The sequence below is a fragment of the Panthera uncia genome (assembly GCF_023721935.1).
Source record: "Panthera uncia isolate 11264 chromosome B3 unlocalized genomic scaffold, Puncia_PCG_1.0 HiC_scaffold_1, whole genome shotgun sequence".
Classification (NCBI taxonomy): Eukaryota; Metazoa; Chordata; class Mammalia; order Carnivora; family Felidae; genus Panthera; species Panthera uncia.
Genome location: NW_026057582.1, coordinates 130,369,316 through 130,394,399, shown reverse-complemented (window position 1 = coordinate 130,394,399; position 25,084 = coordinate 130,369,316). Strand labels below are relative to the sequence as shown.

The 25,084-nt window shown below is 41.0% G+C and overlaps 1 protein-coding gene across 10 annotated transcripts in view; it reads left to right on the top strand.

Annotated features, from left to right (window-relative positions):
- The window catches only part of MCTP2 (multiple C2 and transmembrane domain containing 2), a 248,416-nt gene that overhangs the window by 120,694 nt on the left and 102,638 nt on the right, over positions 1-25,084 (top strand). For all 10 annotated transcript variants that reach the window (XR_007453911.1, XR_007453912.1, XM_049614044.1 and 7 more), the window contains 4 exons: positions 3,592-3,778; positions 6,386-6,479; positions 19,340-19,442; positions 21,788-21,890. Coding sequence is in view for 8 of the 10 variants with exons in the window: in XM_049614044.1 (XP_049470001.1) it covers positions 3,592-3,778; positions 6,386-6,479; positions 19,340-19,442; positions 21,788-21,890 (487 nt within the window). In the remaining 2 variants the exon portion in view is untranslated. The remainder of the gene's footprint in view (positions 1-3,591; positions 3,779-6,385; positions 6,480-19,339; positions 19,443-21,787; positions 21,891-25,084) is intronic.

Here is a 25,084-nt window from a genome sequence, read left to right as displayed (position 1 = left end):
ATATACATAACATATAATACACACACGCATATATATGTGTGTGTGTGTGTGTGTATATATATATATATATATATAACATACATATTTCACATCATCTTTATTCATCAGTTGATGGACACTTGCGTTGCTTCCATATCTTGGCTTATTATAAATAATGCCGCTACAAACATAGGTTTGCAGGTATCCCTTTGCATTAGTTTTCTTGTATTCTTTGGAAAAATCTACAGTAGTCCCATTGCTGGACCATAAGGTAGCTCTCTTTGTAACTTTTTGAGGAACATCCATAGTTTTCCACAGTGGCTGCACCAGTTTGCATAAGACAAGTCCCCTTTGTAATTTTTTTTTTTCTCCTGCTTTTGCTGATAATACAGTAACTCCTTCCTGGCTTGGCATTAATATAAATAATTCTTCCAGCCTCTGGCTAATCTCCAGAGCTTCTGATTCTCCTTCAGACATGAGGATCAGCTGGAACAACGTGGGCTAAGGTTGGAACAGAGTAAAACAGAGGACAGGTTCTTGTATGGAATTCATTTCTTCTTACCCCCAGCTTTCCTCCTTTCTTCCAGAATGTGGAAATAAATGTGAAAGCCAGGTGGGTAGAAGAGAGGAAGAGGGCAATTCAGTTGCAGAAAGTTTATAGAAAGTCCTCTTTAGACGGGGTGCCTGGCTAGCTCAGTGGGTAGAGCACATGACCCTTGATCTCAGGGTTTGATTTCAGGCCCCATGTTGGGTGTGGAACCTACTTTAAAAAATTGAAAAAGTCATGTTTTTTTTATTTTTTGTAGTTTTTAAAAAATGTTTATTTATTTTTGAGAGAGGCAGAATATGAGCAGGGGAGGGACAGAGACAGAGGGAGACACGGAATCCGAAGCAGCCTCTGAGCTGTCAGCACAGAGCCCGACGCGGGCCTCGAACCCACGAACCACAGGATCATGACCTGGGCTAAAGCCGGACGCCTATCCAACTGAGCCCCCCAGACGCCTCTCCCTCCCCCTCACCCCGGCCCCAAACGTCATCTTATATGGGAGCTAGTTGTTCACACTAGAGAGTGGGTAGATGTAAATTCATTCTTAATTCTTAAGATATCAATTTGCATAATGGGGCAGGGACCCTAAGAGGCTGGGTCATAACCCCGGTGCAGAAGGATCAGTGTTTAATTATGATTGACATGATGGTGATCTATCAATTTAATTTGTTCTTTTAAATCACTATGGAAATAAAAGTAAGTATTTGGCTAACTCACTCATTAGCTAATTGGGCATGTAGACTGTATAGGACTCTTTTATCTAAAATAGGCGGGGCTGTCTTCACGTATGTGTTCTTTCTTCACCATCCAAAGAATGTTTCGAAATGGGGTAGGTGCAAAAGTTTCACGGGGGACAGAAAGGCCTAAAAAGTTTGTGGAGATGTGTAATCTCTAAGAAGAAACCCAGTGCCTACTTTGCACTTTGTCTGGTACGTGATTCGACATTTGTTTAATAAACTGCTCTATTCCAATGAGTTGTGCCTTGCAACAGGCAGTGTGAGAGTTTGCAGAGTTATTATAAACATGCTAACGCTGTTCACAGTCTTTGTAGATGACTTTTTAGAATTAACGTAAGGTTCGGTTTGGAATTATCGAAGAGAAATTTTATCGTTGCCTAATGATGCACCATTTTTGGCCCCTAATTTGCCTCTCGTCTCCAAGTAACTTCCGGTTGTTCAAAAAACAAAGCCGCCGCTATTAACAGGAAGGTAAAATTCAAAGGATGAAAATAAATTGTCATCAGTAATGATATTAAGATGAATCTTCCATAAATAGGTTATTGCTAATTTGGACTAATGAAAGCGACCACCAGAAAAAACTCTGCCAAATTTGGGTCATTTCTCTTTCCACAAGAAAGAGCTTTATTCAATGGAAGTGCAAAAAAAAAAAACGATGTAAAATAATGCTTTGCAAAGTACTCCTAAGCAGATGTGCAACTACTACATTGGTTAAACATTTGTGGGTAGTTTTGTAGAAAAGGCTTCGTTATAAAGCACTTGACATTTCTTTCCTTCCAAGCCAAATTAATTCTCCATTTACATACTTATGAAAGACAAATATTTAGTAACCCCCATTTTCACGGTAGCAAACTTTCAAAGGTTCTTTATTGCCACAAAAAAAAGTTTTGATTCAGAGCAGAGAGGATTATTTAAAAAGACATTTTTCTCTAATGTGTCTCTGGTAGATACACTTGAATTTATTACATGCAAAAGCTCTAATTGCCATCCCTTCTTAAAACTGGAATCGCGTTTGGAAATTAGGAAATAAATTACCCACACCTATTTAATTTTAGGTACGTATCAGTATTAACATATATATTTTATTCTGTAGTAAGACCTGGTATAGAATTTTAATATTACTGATATTTTTCTCTTTACTTGGGAAGAGATTGCAAGGTTTCCAATTGATGAAACCGGCACTCATTATATATCATGTGGCTCAAAATTGTCATTGCTTTATGTGCTGGATAAGTTTACCTATTTCGAACCATCTGCAAACATGCAAAGTCCATTCAAGATTTAGGCTAAGAATCCATCGATTTATCGTTGTGCCACGTTGTGAGAGGCAGGGATTCCTTTATACAGTCTTGAATATTCATCTCGCTCAATAACTATGGAGGGAAAATGAAAACACACACGGGCGCGCACACACGTATTAGAAGTGGAACTACCACTGCGTACCCTTCCTTCCTCGACTCGACCCTACCTTTTTCATCCACCTGTGCGTAAACAAAGCAGGTGTGGTCCAGCCAAACCCAGAGTTGTCAGTGTTAAAGCAAATAAATGGCTTAGCACCTCAGCCCTCCTTTTTGGTGTTTGTTTCTGTATATAAATGTGTTTGAGGTTTCCAGCATCGCCAGAACATTGGCTGTTGAGAGACGGAAAACATGCAATTCATAGCAGATGGGTGAAGCCTTTTCCTGGCAGTGTTGCCGAAATGGGATCAGTCAACAGCATTTCATGCTCCATTTGTCCAAGAGCAGTCCACCTGGGGAAACCCTGTGGAACCGTGCCTATTAGGAAAACACCTTAACACGTTGCTTTAAATAAAAACTCACCAGTTGGCATTTCTCGGGAAGCAAATGGTTTCTCCAGTGAGCCCTCTGCCACTTTCACTTCTTTGGTCTTTTCTCCCTTTTTTTCAACCGCGACCATTTATTTTCTTTGCTGGCGAAAGACGCAACGCAGAGAAGCCGGCTAGAGCCCTCCCCCGCAATGCTTGACCTTGGAACTTTTTTCTTCCTACTTCTTGAGCTCATGGTCTTCCGGCAGACCTCATGTGGCATAGATCTGCCTCTTTTTTCCACCTGCCATCCCCTCTGTGTTGCCTTCTCTTTGGTTTCATTACGTCTCCCCCCCTCCCCGCCCCCCTTAACCTTAGGGTGTGTTAGGCTGGGAGTGAGAATTATGAGCCAGGGAGCCCCTGTGACCTTCACCGCTCAAGAAACGCATGCCGAGAGGGAGTGGGGTTTGGGGGATGATGAAATAAAAATCGGGTGCTTTGGGAGGCCAGCAGCGGCCAGGAGGTAATCCCTTTTCGTTCTCTGGTTCCTACAACGTTTCCAGGTGTAAAGTGGATATCGCAGCGCTGCCTCTGAAGCAAGCCAACTGCTTGGAGCTGCCCCTGGAGAGCTGCCTGGGGGCCCTCCTGATGTTGATCACGCTCACTCCCTGTGCTGGAGTCTCCGTCTCTGATCTGTGCGTGTGCCCCTTAGCAGACCCCAGCGAGAGAAAGCAGATTGTCCAGCGATATGTGAGTGCTTTGCCTCGCCACCCCGCTGCTCCCCACCACCTCCGCTTTGGGGTTGAAACGAAGTCTATGAATTAAGAGAAAAAAAATGCATGAAAAGAGATCTTTGTCCAAAGTTTAATGGCATGTCTCATAAAACAAGACATCAGATCGAGAGGTTAATGCATTAGCGAGAAGGTGAAAGTCGATTAGGCTTTGCTGTTTTGAAAGCCGAAAATGGTGTTTTGAATTTTCAGCGTTCAGAAACTCTTCGGAGAACGTTGAAATCCACAAGGAGGCAAACTTGTTTAGCATGCCTGCATATGTAAAAACGAATTTTAATAGAAGTTCATAGAAATAGCCTTTTTTTTTTTTTCTTTTTCAACCAGCCATCAGGTTGGCTATGTTACACCCACCTTTCCAGAACCTCTGAGAATCAAGTGAGAAAGTGCTTCTGTCTCATAAAGCAACGCAAAGCCCCGGACAGGCACAGAATGGTGTTCTGTACTACCCTGGATAATAATGGCAGTGTGTGATTTTTGCCTGAGTAGTTGCAATGCGCTTACAAGTCCACTCAGCATTTTTAAATCCAATGGCTTCGTTGCTCTTCATTTATTTTCTGTACTCGGGCTTTCTAGGTGTCCTTATTTGCATTCTGTTTTTATCCCGTCTTCTTTGTAAATCAATACGTTTGTCTTATGGCCGCACATGAAAGGCATGTTTTAGAAGAACAACACGAAAATGAAGCAAAGAAGAATCCCTATTTAATGGGAATATTATTCTCAGCGTTAACTGTAGGGCCTCCAAAATCCTTCACTGTGAGGTGTATTGATTAATTGAATAATTCTTTATCTTCGGGAGTACAAAACCCAACCACACATCTTATTGTCGATGCGGACTTTGTGCCAGGTTGGCCTGTTCTAGAGGAGTTTCTACAAAATCCACTATTAATATTCTTTGATGACTTCAGTCAAGCGTATGAAAATTTGATGATAAAACTGAAAACTTTCCCCTGGACTTCCCCATGGAGAAATTACCGAACTTAACCAAATTCACAAGGAGGGTCATGTATTTATAAGGTGATTTTAAGTAAGATCATCCTGGCTGCTTTGAATAATGCCTCAGGATTTGAAGAGTACTAATGGAAGATGGGTTTTAAGAGGCTCATCAAAATAGAAATTTTTTTGTGTGTTTTCAGCTAAAGAGCTGGGCAGCATGTTAGAGGGAAAGAAGGCCATGTCAAAAACACAAGTTCCAGACTTCTTGAGTTTTAGCTTGTGAGACTAGATCGTACTGAAGGCATTTTCACATTTAAACAGTAAAAGTATTTATTTCAAATGTTTTCATTTAGATTAAAATATTTTAAACTAGCTTAAAAACTGCAGGTTTTGTTTTGTTTTTTGGGTTTTTGTGTTGTTTTTTTTTTCTTTAGGTTGGAAATGCACAGCAGAAACAACTTTCACAAGTGCGTAGAAATGATGCATAGTAAGTTAGGCACACCTGAACTATTATTAAGTTACTGTTATTCTATCCTGAAATGTCTAAATAACAAGGATTTTACTATCCTCCCATAAATCCCCAAGGCCTGCTTATCACAGGTTTTTAGCAAATGATACAATGATAGCGGAAATATTATATCCAAAAGTTTTAAAGCAGCATCTTTTCAGCAACTGTATTCTGGAGGCATGCAGAGATACTTTATCCGCTTATCTCTTTCATGCACCATTTCGGAAGGATGCCGTGTACAGAGATACCGAAATATTGCTATCCATGCAATATACATAATTCTTTTTTTTTTTTTTTTAGTTTTTTTTAGTTTTAAAACATTTATTCATTTTTGAGAGACAGAGAGACAGAGCATGAGTAGGGGAGGGGCAGAGAGAGAGGGAGACACAGAATCCGAAGCGGGCTCCAGGTTCTGGGCTGTCAGCAGAGCCCGACACAGGGCTTGAACTCATGGACCGTGAGATCATGTCCTGAGCCAAAGTCGGAAGCTTAACTGACTGAGCCACCCAGGCCCCCCTGCGATATGCATAATTCTTAAGGATTTTCAAGCATTGGCTCATGCAAAGTGAAAAATAAAATAAGTGTGAATACAGGGTGGTACTGCATGCTCAATGTTTAATTTAATGAGGTGGCTAAAACGTGAACCAGAAAACGCACTCGCTTTCCATCCCAGCTCTCTTTCCAGTAGTAATAAGTATCTGCAAAGGGTCCAAGTTGGGTCCTCTGGTATCCATAAATTTTGTACTAACGAGGTCAGAATAATGTTGCCTTTTCAAGTGATTTAAAACTTTTAATCAAGAGAAAGAAGGGGAAGAAGAGAATGAAAAATGAAAAAAAAAAAAAAAACAGAGGGATGTACCACATTTTGGGATATCTGTGCCATCAGTGGGGGCGATGTTAAGAGTAGATTGTGTGTGTGTTATAATTGGTTTATTCTGAAGTCCCTTTTAATCTGTTGCTATGAATGCCTAACTGCCCCATTGACATAATGCACTTTGGAACTTTTCTAAGCTTTGCACGAGAAAGGTGATGATAAATCTAGAATGTACTTCTGTAGGACTTTATGGCATTAAATAGTATACTAGAAAGTCATTCTCATGCATAATCTACTTTGCTCCCCCTTAGTGCTTACAGAATTCCCTGAAAGATATGAAGGACGTCGGCATTTTACAAGTGAAGGTCTTAAAGGCAGTAGATCTCTTAGCAGCGGATTTCTCAGGTATAAGCATTTTTAATTCATTTTCATTTTTATTTATTTCCCGCTTTGAAGTGATCCGATGACAAAGCAAAATGTCTTCATGGGGCGCCTGGGTGGCTCAGTTGGTTAAGCGTCCGACTTCGGCTCAGGTCATGATCTCCTGGTCTCGGGAGTTCAGGCCCCGTGTCGGGCTCTGTGATGAGAGCTCAGAGCCCGGAGCCTGCTTCGGATTCTGTGTCTCCGTCTCTGTCCCTCCCCCACTCATGCTATCTATCTCTCATCAATAAATCAACTTAAAAACTAAAGAAAAAAAAATAATAAAACTAAATGTCTTCATGAGTGAAAGCGTATACACACAGCCATTATGCTCTTTCATATATTAAGGAGGGCACTTGCTGTGATGAGCACTGGGTGTTGTATGTAAGGGATGAATCACGGGATTCTACTCCTGAAATCAAGGTAACACTCTACGGTCCCTAACTAGAACTTAAATAAAACATTTGAAAACAAACAAACAAAAAACCCAAATAGAGTAATAGAAGAAAAAAAAAAAGATGCATTTAAGCAGGTTTTTTTTTCCACTTAACCTTTTTCACAAAATCGTTTTTTTTCAAATAATTTTCTTTCTTTAAAAAAAAATTTTTTTTAATGTTTATTTTTGAGACAGAGGGAGACAGAGCACACGTGGGGGAGGGGCAGAGAGAGGGAGACACAGAATCTGAAACAGGCTCCAGGCTCTGAGCTGTCAGCACAGAGCCCGACGCAGGGCTCGAACTCACGGACCGAGAGATCATGACCGGAGCTGAAGTCAGGCACCCAACTGACTGAGCCACCCAGGTGCCCCACGAACTTGAAATTTGAGACAGAGATAGAGCAGACATGCTTTGTGCTGAGTTATGCTGGACTATGAGGAGAGTAATCCAGACATTCCAATGTCTGATTGGAAGGAGACTCTCCTCTGATTGCCAAATTAACCCATTGTGCTAGCAGTTCAGACACGATATGGCAAATGCTATTTACCAAGAAAATTGATAAATACAAAGAATATTTTACAGCATGGTTTTCTGCGTGGACGAGGTATTGAAGGACCCATTCATCTCCTATTTTTAGAATGTGGTCTACTCTCTTCTACACAGAAAGTTCTATGTGACAGTCACCTCAACTTTTGAGACTGAGGGTGAGGAAGATCCAACTTTGGAAAAAAGAATTTTTATTTTATTTTATTTTATTTTATTTATTTTTTTTAACATTTATTTATTTTTGAGAGATAGAGACAGAGCATGAGCAGGGGAGGGGCAGCGAGAGAAGGGGATACAGAATCCAAAGCAGGCTCCAGACTCCGAGCTGTCAACACAGAGCCCTATGCAGGGCTCGAACTCACGAGCTGTGAGATCATGGCCTGAGCCAGCTGCCCCAGAAAAAAATAATTTTAACTTTAAGCACTGTATATTACAAAAATGATGGAAAATATAAATGCAGTTGTTTTTTGTAAAGGACTTCTCCTTCCCCTCCCTCAAAAAATGAACCAATAGAAATTATTGCTGTATAAGCCACGGGAAATAAGGTGATGTTGATCTTAAGGAAATACCCAGTGAGAAGATCCAAAAATGGTATTTTGGCCAATATGAATTAAAGAATTTGGGGGGTTAAAGATGAAATATTCAAATGACTACTTCGAACATTCATTAATTTAGTTGCAAATGTTTATAGTCTCATAATTGATTTAGAAATTTTCCTTTCTTAAGAAAGTTTAAATAAAAAACCTTTTTTTAAAATTAAAAAAAAATTCATGTGTACTTATTATTAAGAGACAGAGAGAGACAGAGCATGAGTATGGGAGAGGCAGAGAGAGGGGGAGACACAGAATCCGAAGCAGACTCTAGGGTCTGAGCTGTCAGCACAGAGCCTGACGTGGGGCTCGAACTCACGAGCCACGAGGTCGTGACTTGAGCTGAAGTCCTACACTTAACCGAGCCACCCAGGCACCTCTATTTTTTTTTTTTTTAATTTAATGTTTGTTTATATTTGAAAGAGAGAGACAGAGACAGAGCACAAGCGGGGGAGGGGCAGAGAGAGAGGAGACACAGACTCCAAAGCAGGCTCCAGGCTCTGAGCCGTCAGCACAGAGCCCGACGTGAGAGTTCAGACTCATGAACTGTGAGATCATGACCTTAGCCGAAGTCGGACGCTTAACGAACTGAGCCATCCAGGCGTCCCAAACTTTCCTTTCTTTAAAACTTTTTCCAGTTTATGAAAACACTTAATTCACCCATTTCACATGTGCCTTTGACATTAGTAGTTTAATGATCACTACAGCACATTTAGAGTATCTACTAGTTTTCTGGAGCCGATTATTTTCGCTTCAGTCTGAATGTTTCAATATAGTACTTTTTGAATCTATGATTGCTGATGTCTCAGGAAACGTCGCAAACACAAGAACTCATTCATGCCTTAGAACAATATTTTCAAAAATTCTGTCTGTAGTCGCGTGTTTTTGAATCTGTAGGAACTGCAATGCATTAAAAGTTTTTCTTTAAAAAAAAGTTTTTGTTTTTTTTTTAAAGTCTTGTTTACAACTACAGCCGTATGTGGAAACACATTTTTAAAACCTCCTTAATTTCACCCGTCCTGACAGGTACCCTTTCTGCATCCCCCCAAACTAGTATTTGTGGAGGTGTTTCAAGTCAATGTCGCTTTTCCAAACAGTATTTTGACTATTAAAGTGAATAAGAAAGGAACCTAAAAAAAAAAAAAAAAAAAAAAAACCAGGAGAAAAAGCAAAACTCTCTTTTCAGAAGAATAATTTGGGGGGAAAATGTTGTCATTTTGTCATTTTCTTTATATTCAAGATTCTCGTAGATAGTTTTGGAGTGGCTGAAGACAAGTACCAGAAGATTCCAGTCACAAAAAGCAGTGGTTACAAATCCAGTCATGCTGTGTGGTTTGACTAAATGCCCTGATGTTTCTGATGTTTCACTGTCTCTGTATTATTTATGGGAAAATCATCACTCGGAATTGAAGCAAAGTTCCTTGTCATTAGCTAAACATGTCTTTAGACCACATTGATCTTTATTTTTAGAACCAGATTTCACAGTCTGTGTTCTTTATTGGCTGGCAGGCTCCTGTGTGAATCCTCTGGTCTATTCTCAACCAGGATATTGCTTTAGGGCAACAAAGTGGACCTAATGCAGAGGGTTGTAAAGCAAATTTTCTATATGAAGAAAAGAAATGGATTCAGACTGCAGGGAGGTAGCAATAGGGATGTCATTAAGACCTGCAAGAGGTTAGCGTCTGCATCATATGGTGGGGACTCACACATTATCTGTTATTATTGTTATCAATTCAATTGCTATGCGGTGAAAAATGCTGTCTGCTGGTGAATCAGAAGAGGTGTGTATACCCAAGATTGTCAGTACCAGAAACATTTAAGAAATAAGTAACCAATTATACCCCATGCCCCGCCTTTTCCAGCCTGCTGTACTTTATAAATGAGCGTTCTATGGCAGTGGCTCTAGAAACAAAGCATTCACTCCTGCAAATAAAAAAAGAAATGTATTTACTCTGAATAACCAGGGGCGTTCTCAGAGAATGGTCATTATTTTAGACAGTTTCCTACTTTTTGATCATTCTTTTTTTCTTACAAACAATGCTGAATAACCACAATAACGGATGCTTTAAGTTTGTTTTACAGAAGATTCCGGGAGAACATTGATAAAGCTAACGTTCAGGGAGAGATCTTGGTAGTATTGTGTATGGAGGTTATTGTCAAGAGTTCGCAGAGTACAGAGTACATGTCCTAGAAGGGCAATGAAGGCACTTGGTCAGCCTTCTTGTCAACGGTTTGCCCATTTTGAAGTGATCTCTGTCGTAGCAAGGAGGACTTCAAAAAAGAAAATATTAACTGCGCATTGCCACTGCGGTCAAAGTAGGATACTCTCTCTTAGTGGTTATTGGTGTTATTATCTAATCATAAAAAAATACAGCCTAATATAATTATAGAGTCATGAGAAGAAATTAAACTTTGGAGACATTAAATCCCCATTACTTTGCTAATATTTTAGAACATTGAAATAGTAGATGTATATATGATATACGTAATATATATATACACTTTATATACACTTTGTATATATACATATATGTATATACATATGTGTGTATACTATCTACACACAAGCCTAATCACTAAAGTGAATTTCTTTCCAAATGAGAAGTAAAAATGTGCTTTTTAAATGAAGAAAAAAAGTGTACCTTTCCAAATGTGTTAGAAGATATTAATAATGTAAATTTACGTATATCACCAGTATTAAGATATTTACAAAAGATAAAGGCTTCAGTGCTGTCATGTATAAAAAAGATATTTATTAGTTTTGAATTCACGCATTCTTTTATAAATATGCCATTCTGTTGTGTGATGGAACCGATTCAATGCTCATATGTTTGAATTTATAGGTAGCTTGGTATTTTTTTTTTTTATGTCTGGCATTTGTTTGTATATAAGTGAGACGACGCTTAAAAAATCCGAAGTAATGTATCTTCTCTTGCAGTCGGTCCGTCTAAAATTGGTGAAAGACATTTTAATGTTCTCTACAGCCAATATTAGATGTGGATGGCCATAAGCAGTCATTCTAATAGAAGAGCCTGTCAGATATTTTTATTAAAGAGTTTGTCTCACAAACCCCTTGAGTCCAACGTAACCTAAAATTTTTAAGTAATAGGTTGTCCATTCTGATGCTATTGCTTCTGTAGTAAAGCAGGCCATAGCCTTGATTCACGAAACAGATGATAAATTGTACTTTGAGACTCAAGGTGAGGCTGGCTGTCGGTAATGCTTAATGAGACCCACATATGCCACTCAGCTGCTGCCAGTCTTAAAACTCAGCTGTTTTGAGAAGAAAGTAACCCACATTCTAATGAAGTGAGAGGAAGATTTTGTTCAGGACAGAGCTGAGAAATGATGTGTGCAACAGGTTCCCTCTATGGTAAAGCCCTCAGAGAGAACGGTGCCATAGCGTCCACTTTGCCCGGGGCTACATCAGATTCATGAGTTAATACTGTGGGGAAAAAAACAGAGTTTATATCATGAAGGATAATAATGTAGGTGACAGACAAATAGAAGAATTGTCAAAGAACTGAATCTTTTCTCATCAGGTTTGTATTTCGGTACAAACGACAACGCTTAACCTACCTATTGAGAGAGCAACCAGTGAAAAGTGGGAAACTGTTTACTATATGTTAGCACACATAGGGAGGATTGTTCTGGAGAGCCTTATTATAATTGATAGACTATGGTGGGAAACCTGCTAGATTTTAACATTAAGGGGTTGCTTCCATGTTTCAGTATTGAAGCCATCATAACTACCGTGTACATAAAGAAAGTACCTGCCAAATTCAACACCTAGTCAATGACTCTTCTTTTATATTCTCTGAATCAAGGTGTGGGTTTCACACTTCTTCCTTCCTGTTAATTAAGCCTCCTCTTTATTCTTTACAGTAATTCTTATATGTTGACATCCTTTCCCCTAGGGAATCTTCTAGCGGTAAGACTGGCTATTGTTCGGTCTCCCTCTGCTTCATCCTTCTACCCTGTTACCACTGCCAAGGTGCCCCTACCCATTAAGAATTCTGGGCATAAAATGGGGGTTGTAGAAACGTAGGAGAGTTTTCTTGACCTCACCAAGCCAGCGGTAACAAAAGAGCATGCGGAGCAGCGTGGCAAGCCCACCTCCTTGTAGAATGACAATAAATATTGTAACAATGTAATGGAATACAGATCTCAATATCTCTCCTCTTTGCAGCACAATCCTATCTTAAGTCTTCAGGTTCTTGTCATGGTAATAATCTGTCCGCCATGATGAGAACCTGGGGAGGTATCTATCAAGAGACGACGAAGGAACAGACCGGAAATACCGCCTTTGCTCACATCCTAGAGTTACTTGTTCTCCGGGGACTTTTCTTGCATCCTTGCAACTTCTTTGGCACATTTTGCCCTACAAAACCCACCCATCAGAGGCAAAAAGCGTTCAAATATGTCTGGATCTTCGTGACTTCTTGGAAGTAGGGTTGTCACGTGGACCCTTTCTCTGTTGCCAGTGGTAATAAGACAACTGCCATATATATATATTTGTTATTGTGAAGTAGCTTCATTTGATAAATAAGCAGGATAGGGTCCCCAGTAGCACCTGATCCAGGAGAACAAAGATACATGTAATTCCCAAATCCCCACCTTCTTTCCAGGGAGCCCAATATAGCTTCCCAGTTGCTTTTAAAACTTGTGTCAACTAAGTCAGCTTGGTGGCAGATCTAGCGACCTTCAAGAAATATTCATTGAGTACCTACTGTACCTCAGACACACCCTTAAGCAACTTGGTGGCTCAGCCTTTCTCAGAGTTGCCTGTAGGGGGCAGCAGGTATCATGGAAGTGAATGAGGACCTTGCTCAAAATCTCGGTGGCATTTCCAGTTCCCAGTGCCATTAGGAGGAGCTCTTGGTCTGTTGTTCCAAACACAGGGATCATCTCTCCTGCCTGGGGTAGAGTTCTCCATTCATTCAGTGAATGAGCCTTCAGAGATCGTGACTCAGGGGTTAAGTCAATCGGTGTTCAATGCAATGACTTATTAGTCAAAGATGGAACTCAGTCCCCATTTTTTTACTCTTTATTTTTATGGTAGCTGCTTTCATTCTAATCCATATCTATTATGGTGTAAAACAGACACAGAAATGGAGAACTATTTTAAATCTTGGTTCTACCACATACTGGCCTTAGGTCCCCTTCCCCGCGGATATTTTGAGGGTTAATTAAAACCTACGTGAACATGCCTGACACATATTGCATGTTCAATAAATACTATTTCCATTTTGTATTAAATCTATTCGAGTAGATTATGGTTGATGTGGAGAATTCCAAAGATTATTGTCTTAATATTTTGTTTATAATTTTCTATCAAATAACGTCAGAAATACCAGGATTTCTCATCGCACTTGGCTTTTCAACGAACACTTTGAGAAATCTAGTTACCGGTCTAAAATGTTTTTTCTTTTTGTTCTGTTTCTGCTGCCTGATAAAAGTAAAGAAAAAAAATGTGTTTCCTGGTAGGAAAATTCTTAATACTGGTTTAATACTTAAGCTACTTTGGTGCTTGCTTTCACATTTTGATAATCTGAATAATAGTTTTATCAATATAAAATACTTTTGCGGGGCTCATCAGTTTTTTTGTTACATACAAGAGCGCTATTCTGAAAAACTATTGACCAAAACACTTCATTTAGATCCCACACTGTAGAGTAGAAATATTCCAGCCATATGCTGCAATCATGACTTTTGAGTAGTTTCTATAAATTATTCCATTGACCATGAATTTTTTTGATTGTTTTTTGTTTTCTTCAAAACATGACTGCTTGTATCAGAGGAAAAGAGCCTTACAGTTACTGTTCACTGGGAATTTTAAGTCACCTGTCCATTTTCTGGTTTGTTTTCATTGTCTGTTTGAAGTTGTATCCATAGCAATACCTCTCCTCTTAAAGATGCCCTATTTTCAAAGGGACGGCTGTAATTGCAATTTCTAAAAGCCTTAACAATAGTGATTGAATGCTTTTAATTTCCTTGAGAACTATTGGATAGCTGGGCTCAAATCAAGACCAACTTTTTAAAAACACATCAAAAACTATATAAATCTGTCTTTGGCTCGCCATCTGCTTTAATAGTCTGCCAAAGAACATGGGACTCTCGTCGGTGCAGCGTTTGGAAGTATGTGTAATATTTAGCAGTGTTTAAATTAGTAGGACCTAGAGAGTGAATGAACTCAGTGCGCTTTTGGCCTGCGAATTAACAAAGGAGTCACTTGGATCTTATTAGTTGGGTTCTTAGTAATTAATGAATTTTTTCAGCAAACATACCTGCTCTATGGGAGAGGCTGTGGTAGGCTCTGGGGATGTCTCAGGGAATAGGCATTGACCCTCGCTCCCACATGAAGCGGCTAATTAAACCAGCAGGATCCACAGTTGACATTTGAACAGTAAGGGGCGGGGGTAGGAGCATTGAGAGTCCATACAGTCAAAATGGGCAAAAATTGGAATTTAACTCTTAATTTTTTAATGTTTGTTTGCTTGTTTATTTTTTGAGAGAGAACACGAAGCAGGGAGGGTCAGAGAGAGAGGGAGACAGGATCTGAAGCAGGCTCTGCGCTGAGAGCAGAAAGCCCAATGTGGGATGGGGTGGCGGGGGGGGGAGGGGCTTGAACTCCCAAACCATGAGATCACCACCTGAGCTTAAGTCGGACGCTTAAGAGACTGAGCCACCCAAGGGTCCCGGCATGTAACTTTTAAGTACTCATAGCCTACTGTTGACCTGAAGCCTTTTTGATAACACAAAGAGCCGAGTAACACATACGTGTATGTTATATGTATTATATACTGTATTTTTCCAATAGAAAATGTTATTAAGAAAACCATGGAAGAGAAAATTCATTTGCGGTATGATACTGCATTATCTATTTTTTTTTTAAAAAAATCCACCTAGGAGTGTACCTGCACGATTCAAACCTGTGTTGTTCACGGGTCAGTGGTGATGACAGTTGTACTCCTAAGGTCAAGAACAGGATGCCAAGGTTCATTAAAAGGACACCTGCTTGGTGTTCCTGCGATGTTTTAACAAGGATGTCAGAGATGAGTTAGCACGGCAGAGGTAAAAGGAAAGCATTTGAAAACCAGGGGACAGCATGTTCCAGAGCCTACAGCGTTCTCCCCAGACCTGGAAGAAATCACGTGCCTGGAGGATTTTCAGGGTGCAACAGTGGAAAGGGGGAGATGTTAGGCAAATGGAGTAGACGGTGCGGGTGTTTCTTTTTTTTTTTTCGAACTTGACTAGTGACGGGAATGGAGTCAGAAGAAGGAAAAATTCTTACGTCACTAGTTCTTATATGTTTTCTGTGTTTGTGCTGGAGTGGTAGAAACGTGCAAACTTAGTTAAATAACATTTCAGCAAAACTGAGTCCTTCTCTTCCTCTGTGGATCTCGCAGCCCTAATATAGACCCGTCTGTGCCATGCTCTGGATGTCTGCAGCAGTGACGTGAGGACGTGGTCACCTGTGTGACTCCACCGAGGCCTTTCTTTGGATTCGAAAAGCTTGCAACCCACTCAGGGAGGCAGGATGTACTTGGGAAGTTAGACCCAGCACCAACAGAGATCAGTGTTTCTTCTTTGAAAACCCCTCTCAGCTCGTAGCATGGTGTTGATTACGTTGCCGGGATCATAGAGTATTTGTCGGATAAAGGAGCAGGTGCACCATGCAGTGAAGCATCATAATTTTCAAGTTAATCATCATAGGGGTTGGGGGGAAAGGGGAGGCGCCATGGAGCCTCAGGTTGCAGAGAAAGTTCTATGAAGATGATGCATCTTGAACTAGGTCTTGGAGGTGAGTTGGCCTTCGTGTTTTGGTTAGGACCAAGGGCTGGGAGAGCATTGCAGGGAGAGGTCATTCCACATGCAGAATAGGAAGCATATCCCAGCCCCACATCTCTGTGTGCTCGTCAGGGGTGGGGGGAAAGACACATCAACCTCGATAATAGGGTTTGGGAATAGAGGGTAGATCAGGATGGATCGTGTGGGGTAAATTGTCAGAATAAGTTTTTAAGATGAGCGCTTTGTACCAGTATGCAGTGGTAAGGTTTATGTGCATATGTTTGGAAACAAGGCGTGAAGGGAGGGTTTATGGAAATTTACTCTGGCGTGGCTCTGTGGGCCTCCCCTTCTGAACCATGATGCTTTACCCTTAACTTCAGGAAGGATCTCCTAGTACCATGCAACTGAGTCGCCAGTGGTGGGACCGTGTCGAGGTGACGTGTGTCTGGATGTAGAAGAGGTCATTTAGGTGTTTTACCTGTGCAGCCAGGTGGACCAAAAAGCAAAAAGCGCTGTTGCAAGTGTGTGTACGTCAGTTTGCCTGGTGCGTGTGCCCGGTGCCATTGGGAGAACATTTGGACGTTTCACGTATTACGGGAGATCACTTTTTTTCTCCCCGATAAACACATTCATGATGGAAATTTCATTGAAAGCCCCCAGACACCCGGAACCGTGTTAGGGAAGGAAAGCAACCCAGAAAGGATAGACGAACTACTCCATAAATGTGTTTATGTCTTTGTTTCTTCTTCCTCCTCTCTGCCTGTTTATACTGTAATATTAACAAATGCAGCGTTTTAATGAGCTTTGACGGAATTACCTTCGGAGGGTTGGTGCGGTATGTTCCTTGGAGACGCATAACTGAAGTTCCCAGTTTCTGGAAGGAAGTCTGTTCCTCATTAGCTGGGACGGCTAAGAGTGTGCTGGCTCAAGAGAGAGGGGGCCACAGCTCCAGCCCACCTGTGCCTGCACAGGACCGGCCGTGTCTCTGCCCTGCTGTGGAGTCACCCCAGGGCTTTCATTAAATGTGTCAGGTGGTTTCCCTGGAGGGACTGCTGATGCAATGTCATGTGGGTGTCTCTGTCCTGACACCTACTAACAGTCTGGCAAACGGTTAAGTAGCTGTTTTGAGCCCAGGTTGAGAGCTCCAGCGTCGTCTACCTGAGCGCTCAGCGGGGAGCTCTGGTTCTCTTTCAAGTTCATGGTTGTTAAAGAGGCAATCTGGAGTCCCGCCCCACCCAAAACCTACCCGCCGCCCTGACAAACACGCTCCCCGAGTAAAACTGCCTGGAAATAAGCGAGACTTTACTATTATTATTGTCATTATTATTCTTATTTTGCAAGATGTAGATGGGTTTTTGTATTGGTTTGATTTCGGAACCCGCCCCCTGGAAATTTGGAGTTTCCCAGGGCACGTTTGGGAGAAGAGGTCAGAGCCTCCTTGCGTTGACAGGAGGTGAAAAGCCATCGCCTCTTTTCTGAGCTCTGGCATTTAGGACCCCGGTACTCGGCTAGGCGGGAGCAATCCGATGCTTCCTCCGAATCAGAAAGCACTTCTTGTGTCATGTGTCGCAAAGGAGCAGGAGTAGAGAATTCATATTAGAGGCAGCCACACCAGGGGCCGGTAATAGGAGCATCTGGGAGGCTAGTTTTCCCGGGAAGCGGAGGCCCCACCAGACTTTTCCTGGGGTGAGATACTGACTGAGGGTCTTGTGCCTGAGTATGTCGAAACACCCTTTGGTTTCTGGTGATTTTCAAGCCCCGGTTTTCCCATCTTTGTGGTGATTCTGAGAGCTGATATTAGTTTAGTCAATTCCTTCTCTGTTAAATTTAGACGGGGGCCGTTTCCGTGTTATAATTGACAACCCCGACTCATCCATTTATGTCTCCACGGCTTGGCCATTGTCTACTGGCCACTGAGATCATGGCATTGACTTAGAAGCTTTGGCCAGGCATCCAAGTGTCCAGACCACTAGTCCGTTGAATGGAATCTCCTGTTTAATAATGACTTTTAGCATGCATCTTCTTTTTTTTTTTTTAATATAATATTCATGCAGACTCCTTCACATGATGCACAGTACCTCAGAGCTCCTGGTTATTAAGTTAATTAGATGTAGGTTCAGTGACCTAAATGGTAGGCCAGTAGGTCAAGAGGCCTGAGTACTCTCTGCATTAGACCCTGGCCTGGGATTCCTCGACCATTTGTTGGAGAGCATCTGTTCTTATGCCCCCAATTAATTTAGGACGTACCGCTTTGTAGAGTGTCACTACTGCTGCAGAGGCCGGCGATGCGTTCATGTTGTATGGACATTATAGAGCCATCCATTCTGTCCCTGACAGTTCCGATTCTAGATCCCTCTACCAAACCTAACAAAAGGGGAGAGCGTTTCTTTTCTTCTTTCTTTCTTTCTTTCCTTCTTTTTTCTTTCTTTCTTTCTTTCTTTCTTTCTTTCTTTCTTTCCTTCTTTCTTTCTTCTTTCTTTCTTTCTTTCAACACTAGCTTTCTGGGTTCAGCTTTGGATTTTGGATTTTCTAACCTTTTGTTTGTTTATTTATATTGTCTTTTGGAGGATATGTGAGGTGGGGTGGCAAAAGAAGAGGTGAGATGAGAGAAGTAAGGGTCAGGCTTCATTTCTTTTAAGATAAAAACTTTGAACTTGCTTTATGGAATTCTACTTCTGCATGTTTTCGAGCAGCAAAAATGCAGCATATGTGTTCTCATAACGTACTAAATGTATAAGATCATAAGTGTTCTTGGCCACTCCCTGCAGAGAAGTTTTACCTCCTAAATAGCCCTGTTTATACTTTTTCTCCCTTCTCTCACGATCATAAAGAAGCCTATAGGTTACCCTAGGCTTTCAGCTATAGCAGGGTAATTATCTATCTATCTATCTATATTTTAAATGTGTATTTATTTTTGAGAGAGCCTAATGGGGGAGAGGCAGAGAGAGGGAGACAGAGGATCCAAAGCAGGCTTTGCGCTGACAGCGGTGAGCCCACTGTGGGGCTCGAACTCATGAACCATGAGATCATGACCCTAGCTGATGTCGGATGCTCAACCGAGCCACCCAGGCACCTGTAAAACAGAAGCTCTTCTCTGTTTGCTGCCTACGTTCTCCTTGAGACGAGAAGAGCTTCTGTTTTAAAGCAAAACACAAAACTGGACTCCCTCACCTGCCAGATTGACACCTGCTCCTATGTGACCTGTGTGGTCACTGGCTGTCAGTCCTGCATCTGGGTTGCATACGAGTCCCTATCTATTAGGTGCTCCTCTTCCGGTGCGTGTAGATTCTGTCGGTGTCCTGTATTCCTACACAAGACATGCTGGAAAGAGATGCTCACTTTTGCCCTTTCAGCGAGCACAGTCTTACTGGTGTAAAGTGCATGACTTTTATTCGCTTGTCCTCTGTTACTTTTGCGATTCATTTATCTCTGACCAAGGAGAGTCCTTGGCCTTGACCAATGTCTTGTGTTCTCTTTCCAGGGAAGAGCGATCCTTTTTGCTTGTTGGAGTTAGGCAATGACCGACTTCAGACACACACCATTTACAAAAACCTCAACCCTGAGTGGAACAAAGTTTTTACATTGTAAGTGCTTTAGCCTCCAGAATATCAAGGAGCAGTTTTAACTTAGAGACCAGTTAGCCGTGATATGTTTGGGGCAGGCTGGGGCTCCTGAGTGGAACGTTCTGTCCATTTTTATGAGCGAAGGATGAATCTTATTATTTTTTTCCTTCTAAACACCTTTTATCCTTTCATTTTATAGAGTGTTAATAATAAATAAGGCCGTTTGGAACTGCAAGGGAGTGTTATAGGAGACATTTGTAAGGTAGATCTTTCAGTAACTCAATTAATCTGTTAGTAGGTGGAAGCTTCCATATATCCAGACAAAGTCATTCCTGAGTTAAAGCAAATTACACATGTAGATCTGCCTTAAATTCAAGTTTATGTGTGACAACATTATTATAAGGCCTAAAGACTTGTATTATGCCAGAGTCTTTTTGAAAATACAGGTTTTCTGTGATTCCTCAAAGAGTCCCAAAGTCTCCTTGTATTCCAGTTTGTCTGAATGACCCCTGCTCCACAGTGATGCCCTGTCTACTCTTTCAAATTCAGGCATTTAGAAAGATGGATTTATTTCCTGGTTTGCTTTAGATTCTGAGGTGCCTGGGCTTCAAGGGGAAGCACCTGTTGAACTGGGGTCAGATGATAGTTCACTGCCCTTACAATGCTGAAGAAACGTTGGGCTTATAACCGAAAGAATACAGTTTGAATAGAGTTGATGATTTCCAAGTAGAAAGTTCCCAAGGGTCGAAACTGAATTCACAATCAACAAACTCCCAACATACAAAAAAGTCCGATACCAGGTGGTTGCACAGGTAAATCCTACCAAACAATTAAAGAAGAGTTAACACCCATTTTTCTCACTTTTGCAAAAAACAGGAGAGAAGGAAAACTCCTAAATTCATTCTATGAGACCAACATTACCCTGATTCCAAGACCAGATAAAGACACCACAGAAAAAGAGAACTAACTATAAGCTAATACCTCTGATGAACATAGATGCAAAAATCCTCAATAATATATTAGCAGGCAGAATCCAACAATACATTTATAAAAAACCATTCACCACAATCAAGGGCGGTTTATTCCTAGGATGCAAGGATGGCTCAATATTTACAAATCAGTTAACATGCTATATCACATAAATAAGAGGATAAAAACCATACGGTTATTTCAATAGATGCAGAAAAAGCATTTGACAAGGTACAATATCCATTCATGATAAAAATCCTCAATGAAGTAGGTTTACTCACAGCATCATACTTAATAGGAAAAAAGGAGAGCTTTCCCCTAAGGTCAAGAATAAAACAAGGATGTGCCATCTCACCGCTTTTATTTAACATCATCTTGGAAGTCCTAGCCACAGCAATCAGACAAGAAAAAGAAATATAAGGCATCCAAATTAGTAAGCAGGAAGTAAAACGTTCACTATTTGCAGATGACATGATACTCTATATAGAAAACCCTAAAGATTCTACCAAAAAACTCCTGGAAGTGATACATGAATTCAGTAAGGTTGTAGGATAAAAATCAATATACAGAAATCTGTTGCATTTCTATACGCTAATAATGGAGCAGCAGAAACAGAAATTAATAAGACAATCCCATTTATAATTATACCAAAAATCATAAAATACCTAGGAATAAACTTAACTAAAGAGGTGAAAGATCTGTACTCTGAAAACTATAAAACATTAGTGAAAGTTCCCATGGATCTGTGAAAAGTGGATTAACTCTCCTAAGCCAGTTTGCAAATTGTCATATGAAAGATTTTCTTGTTTGCTCAACACATTGCTAATGACCATGGCTCCATTTTTCATCAGGGGTGATGTCTAGTTTCTGGTCAACATAAAAAATGTTTCTAAATATGCATGGGATTTTTAGTATTTTGCGTTTCAACACTAGGAAATTTTCTGTAAATCTCAGCAAAAGTGATTTTCACTGCCCTTTTTTTTTTTTAAGGGAATTCTTCATTAATTTACTTTTTTCTTCATTAATTTAAAGACAGTCTTATTGCCTATTTGGAAGCTACTTTGAAATCACTGTCCTTTTACTCTCCTCATTCTGTCTCTTATTCTTTATCCTCCTGTTTCTTTAACAGTCCTACCCTCGAGTGCACATATGCATGGAAAATGTCAGAGTAAAAAAGTTGACTTTTTTTTTTTTTTCACAGGGATGTCTGAATCTTCCATGATGGAAGGTTTGGGAATAGAGTTCAGTTTGATTTAATTTTTGGAATTTAATTAAATGGTAGTTTTATACTCTAAGGGCATACAGGCTTAATTAGTGAAACCGTGTGTTCAGATCTTCACGAACAGACTCCACTTGTGTGTTTTTGTATGTAATAGGTGGTACATTTCTTGTTTCAGTCCTATTAAAGATATCCATGATGTTTTGGAAGTGACAGTGTTTGACGAAGATGGAGATAAACCTCCTGATTTTCTTGGAAAAGTTGCCATTCCCTTGCTGTCCGTAAGTTACCGTTGTTAATATACAGTTCGTAAGTCATTTTACGGTTGACAGGTTTCTATGGTCTGGGGTTGTTTTATCTTTGTCAATCTGGAGGGGATCCCCCCTGCTATAGCAGGAAACAACTATTTTATTCCTCATCCTTTTCCAGTATTTTCAGTAGTTTCAGATATAAACTAACATAATCTTCTCCGTGTCAGTCAAATATTGCTTTGACCGACAAAAACCTTTCGACTAGTCTTCCAATTTGTTCTCAGTCTTTCCGTCCTAAGGCGGGAGTTTCTGTTTGGTTTCCGGGAATACAGATCCGTGACTGATTTTCCATTTGTTAATGAAAAACATACACATATTTCTTTATTACCTCCTCACTGCCCATTTCTTCAAAGATTAATTGCTGGTAACTGCAAAGTGGTTCTCAGCTCTACTGAAGACCATTTTCTCAAAAGTTCTCTTTGCCTTCATAGTAGTTAGGTTTGCTTTCAGTCTCAAAAGATGCTTTGTGGAAGAAAGTAGAGAGCTTCTTTTGGAAAAAGTGCCATTTCAGTTAAAAGGTAACATAACGGAATAAGCAAAGAGATGAATGAAAAAATACCCTAAAAAAGTCAGAGGAGGAAGCACCCAATAATGCCTTTACATGGACAAAGGAGGGAAGCTGTGCAAAGACTGCATCTGACTTCACCTATTAATTGAACATTAATGTTTATACCAGATGTATTCTTCCAGAAGAGAGAATTTTAGTTTTTCATGCAACCATTAATATGTTTTCTTATAGAGATGTTATGGTCTTATTAGTCCATAAGGCCTTATTTATTTCTTCCCGAAGGCTTATTTCTTCAAACTGTTAGTGCATTTTTTAGGAGGAGAAGTCTTTAACCGTGGTATTAGACTAGCTCACATGATGCTTACAGGGGGAAGGAACGCTGCATCCCTCAGTATCTTTTCTGGTTAATTTACCTGGTGTTGAGCGCCTGGTTCATTTCTCGCCAAATTCTCTTCTCCCCAGTGTTCCTCTAGGAAAAGGGGTGAAGCCGCTGCCCTCTTGTAGATTTGGCTCCTGCCAAATGCTCAGACCCATCGGTAGTAGAACAGACTGACTCTCAGGGACGAGAGGGCAATTTGGGACTTTTCTCTCTTTTTATTACAACTTTGTCAGTTACTCCTGAAGGAATACATGTAACGAGAGCTTGGGACCCAATTTTAGAGGGACCTAAAGGGACAGGAATCAGAGACCCTTCTTTACAATTCAGTTTCCTTTTCTTCTCAATTATTTTGGGTAGGGCAGAGACGTTTCTTTTCTTGTTTTTTATTTATTTTTATTTTTTTAATGTTTATTTATTTTTGAGAGAGAGAGAGAGTACAAGCAGGGGGAGGGGCAGAGAGAGAGGGAGACACAGAATATGAAGCAGGCTCCCAGCTCTGAGCTGTCCACACAGAGCCCGACGCGAACCCACGAACCACGAGATCATGACCTGAGCGAAGCCGGACGCTTAACTGAGTGAGCCACCCGGGCACCCCTCCTTTCTTGTTTTTAGAGATAAATCCACAGTAACATGTGTTATTCCTTGCTGGGTAAACACTACATGGTGTCATTTTTAACCTCCCTCTCTTTTACACGTGAAAGTTTTGTGTCATTGGTCTTTCTCTGATATCAACAAATTGACCAACTTTCTTCCCTCCCATCCTCCCTTGTAATGTACAGTGTCTCCATGCCGTTGGGTTAGATCTAAGAAGTTACCTCTGCCTAAATCAGGTTTGCAATTTCTCAGCCTTAAGTACCATTGACATTTTGGGATGGGTCATGGTCTGTTGCAGGGGACTGTCCTGTGCATTGTAGAATCCCTGACCTCTACCCCCTAGATGCCAGGAGCACCCATCCACTCGTCACTGTTGTGACAATCAAAGATGTCTACAGACATTGCCAACTGTTCCGAAGAGGGGCAAAGAGAACCACTGACCTAACTTAATGCAGTTTTCAAACTGCGTCCTTCAAGATGCAAAGTAGAGTGATTTATGAAAGACTTTGTTTAAATGCAAGGAGCCCCCTCACCCTCTTTACTTTTTTCTGGTTGCCGATAAGCTGCCCACGGTCTATTCATTTGTTTGAGGGATAGTTATCAAATGTTCAGCTTGTGCCAGGCATTGTGTTAGGTGGTAATTCTCTAAGAAGGACCGCAGTGAAGGTATCTTCTCCCCCGGAACTTCTATTTGGTTGCAGGAGTCCATAAACAGAACAAACAAATTGAGCAAAAGGCAAGACAACATGTTAGGTGGTTAAAAGGTGCCATGTAGAAAGCAAAGCAGGATACGTTCCGTGGATATGTTTGGGGAAGGGGCACAGTTTTCCATGGACCGACCAGGGAGGGCCTCGCTTCAGGGGGGACATTTGAATGAGAACTTTAAGGAGGTGAGAAAGAAAGCCGTGTGAATATCTGGGGGAACTCTTCCAGGCAGGAAATCTTCCAAATCCAAAGGCTCTAAGGCAGTGCCCTGACTGTCCAATTCCAGAAAGATCACGGTGGACAGTGTGGATGGAGTGGAGTAGGCTGGGGGGAGAATCACAAATGTGGACCAAGACAGGACACAGGGGCAGAGTGACGCGGGAGAGGGGTAAGACTCTGACAGTCTAAAAGTTTGAAGGGCTTTGGCTCTTTCCTAGTGTTGATGGGAAACCACAGGGAAGGTTCAGGCCGGGGTGGGGGGCGGGGGCTTGCTGTGGTTTACACTCTCTAATTCTGACATAGAAGGACTCTGGCACCCCGAGAAATAAGCCCAGATCTGACAGTTCTCTACCACGTAAAGTGTAAAGGCAGTGTGGCCTGGGCCACGTCCTCATGAGGGACTTAAGGGCCCGGGAGCGTTGAGTTGAATACGTTTCAGAAGCTGCCCTTCGGTGTGGCTGTTTCAGTTCAGACTCATTTCCGATTGTCTGACTGACAAATCGGGCAAGTGATCGGATCTTACGGTGGATCTATTTTGGCTCCTCCTGATATGGGGTGGCCCGCCTGTTCCATGCGCTCTCCAAACAAATTCATGCTCTACCTAAACAGTAGAGGTAGATATGATAGAAAAAAATGCCATAACCCTCAGTATCTGTAACAGGCAAATTTTAAGTTGTTCGTTAATTCACCAAACATTCAGTTTTTGAGTAATTCTAACTTGTGTTTTGGACAATATATATATATACATATATATATATA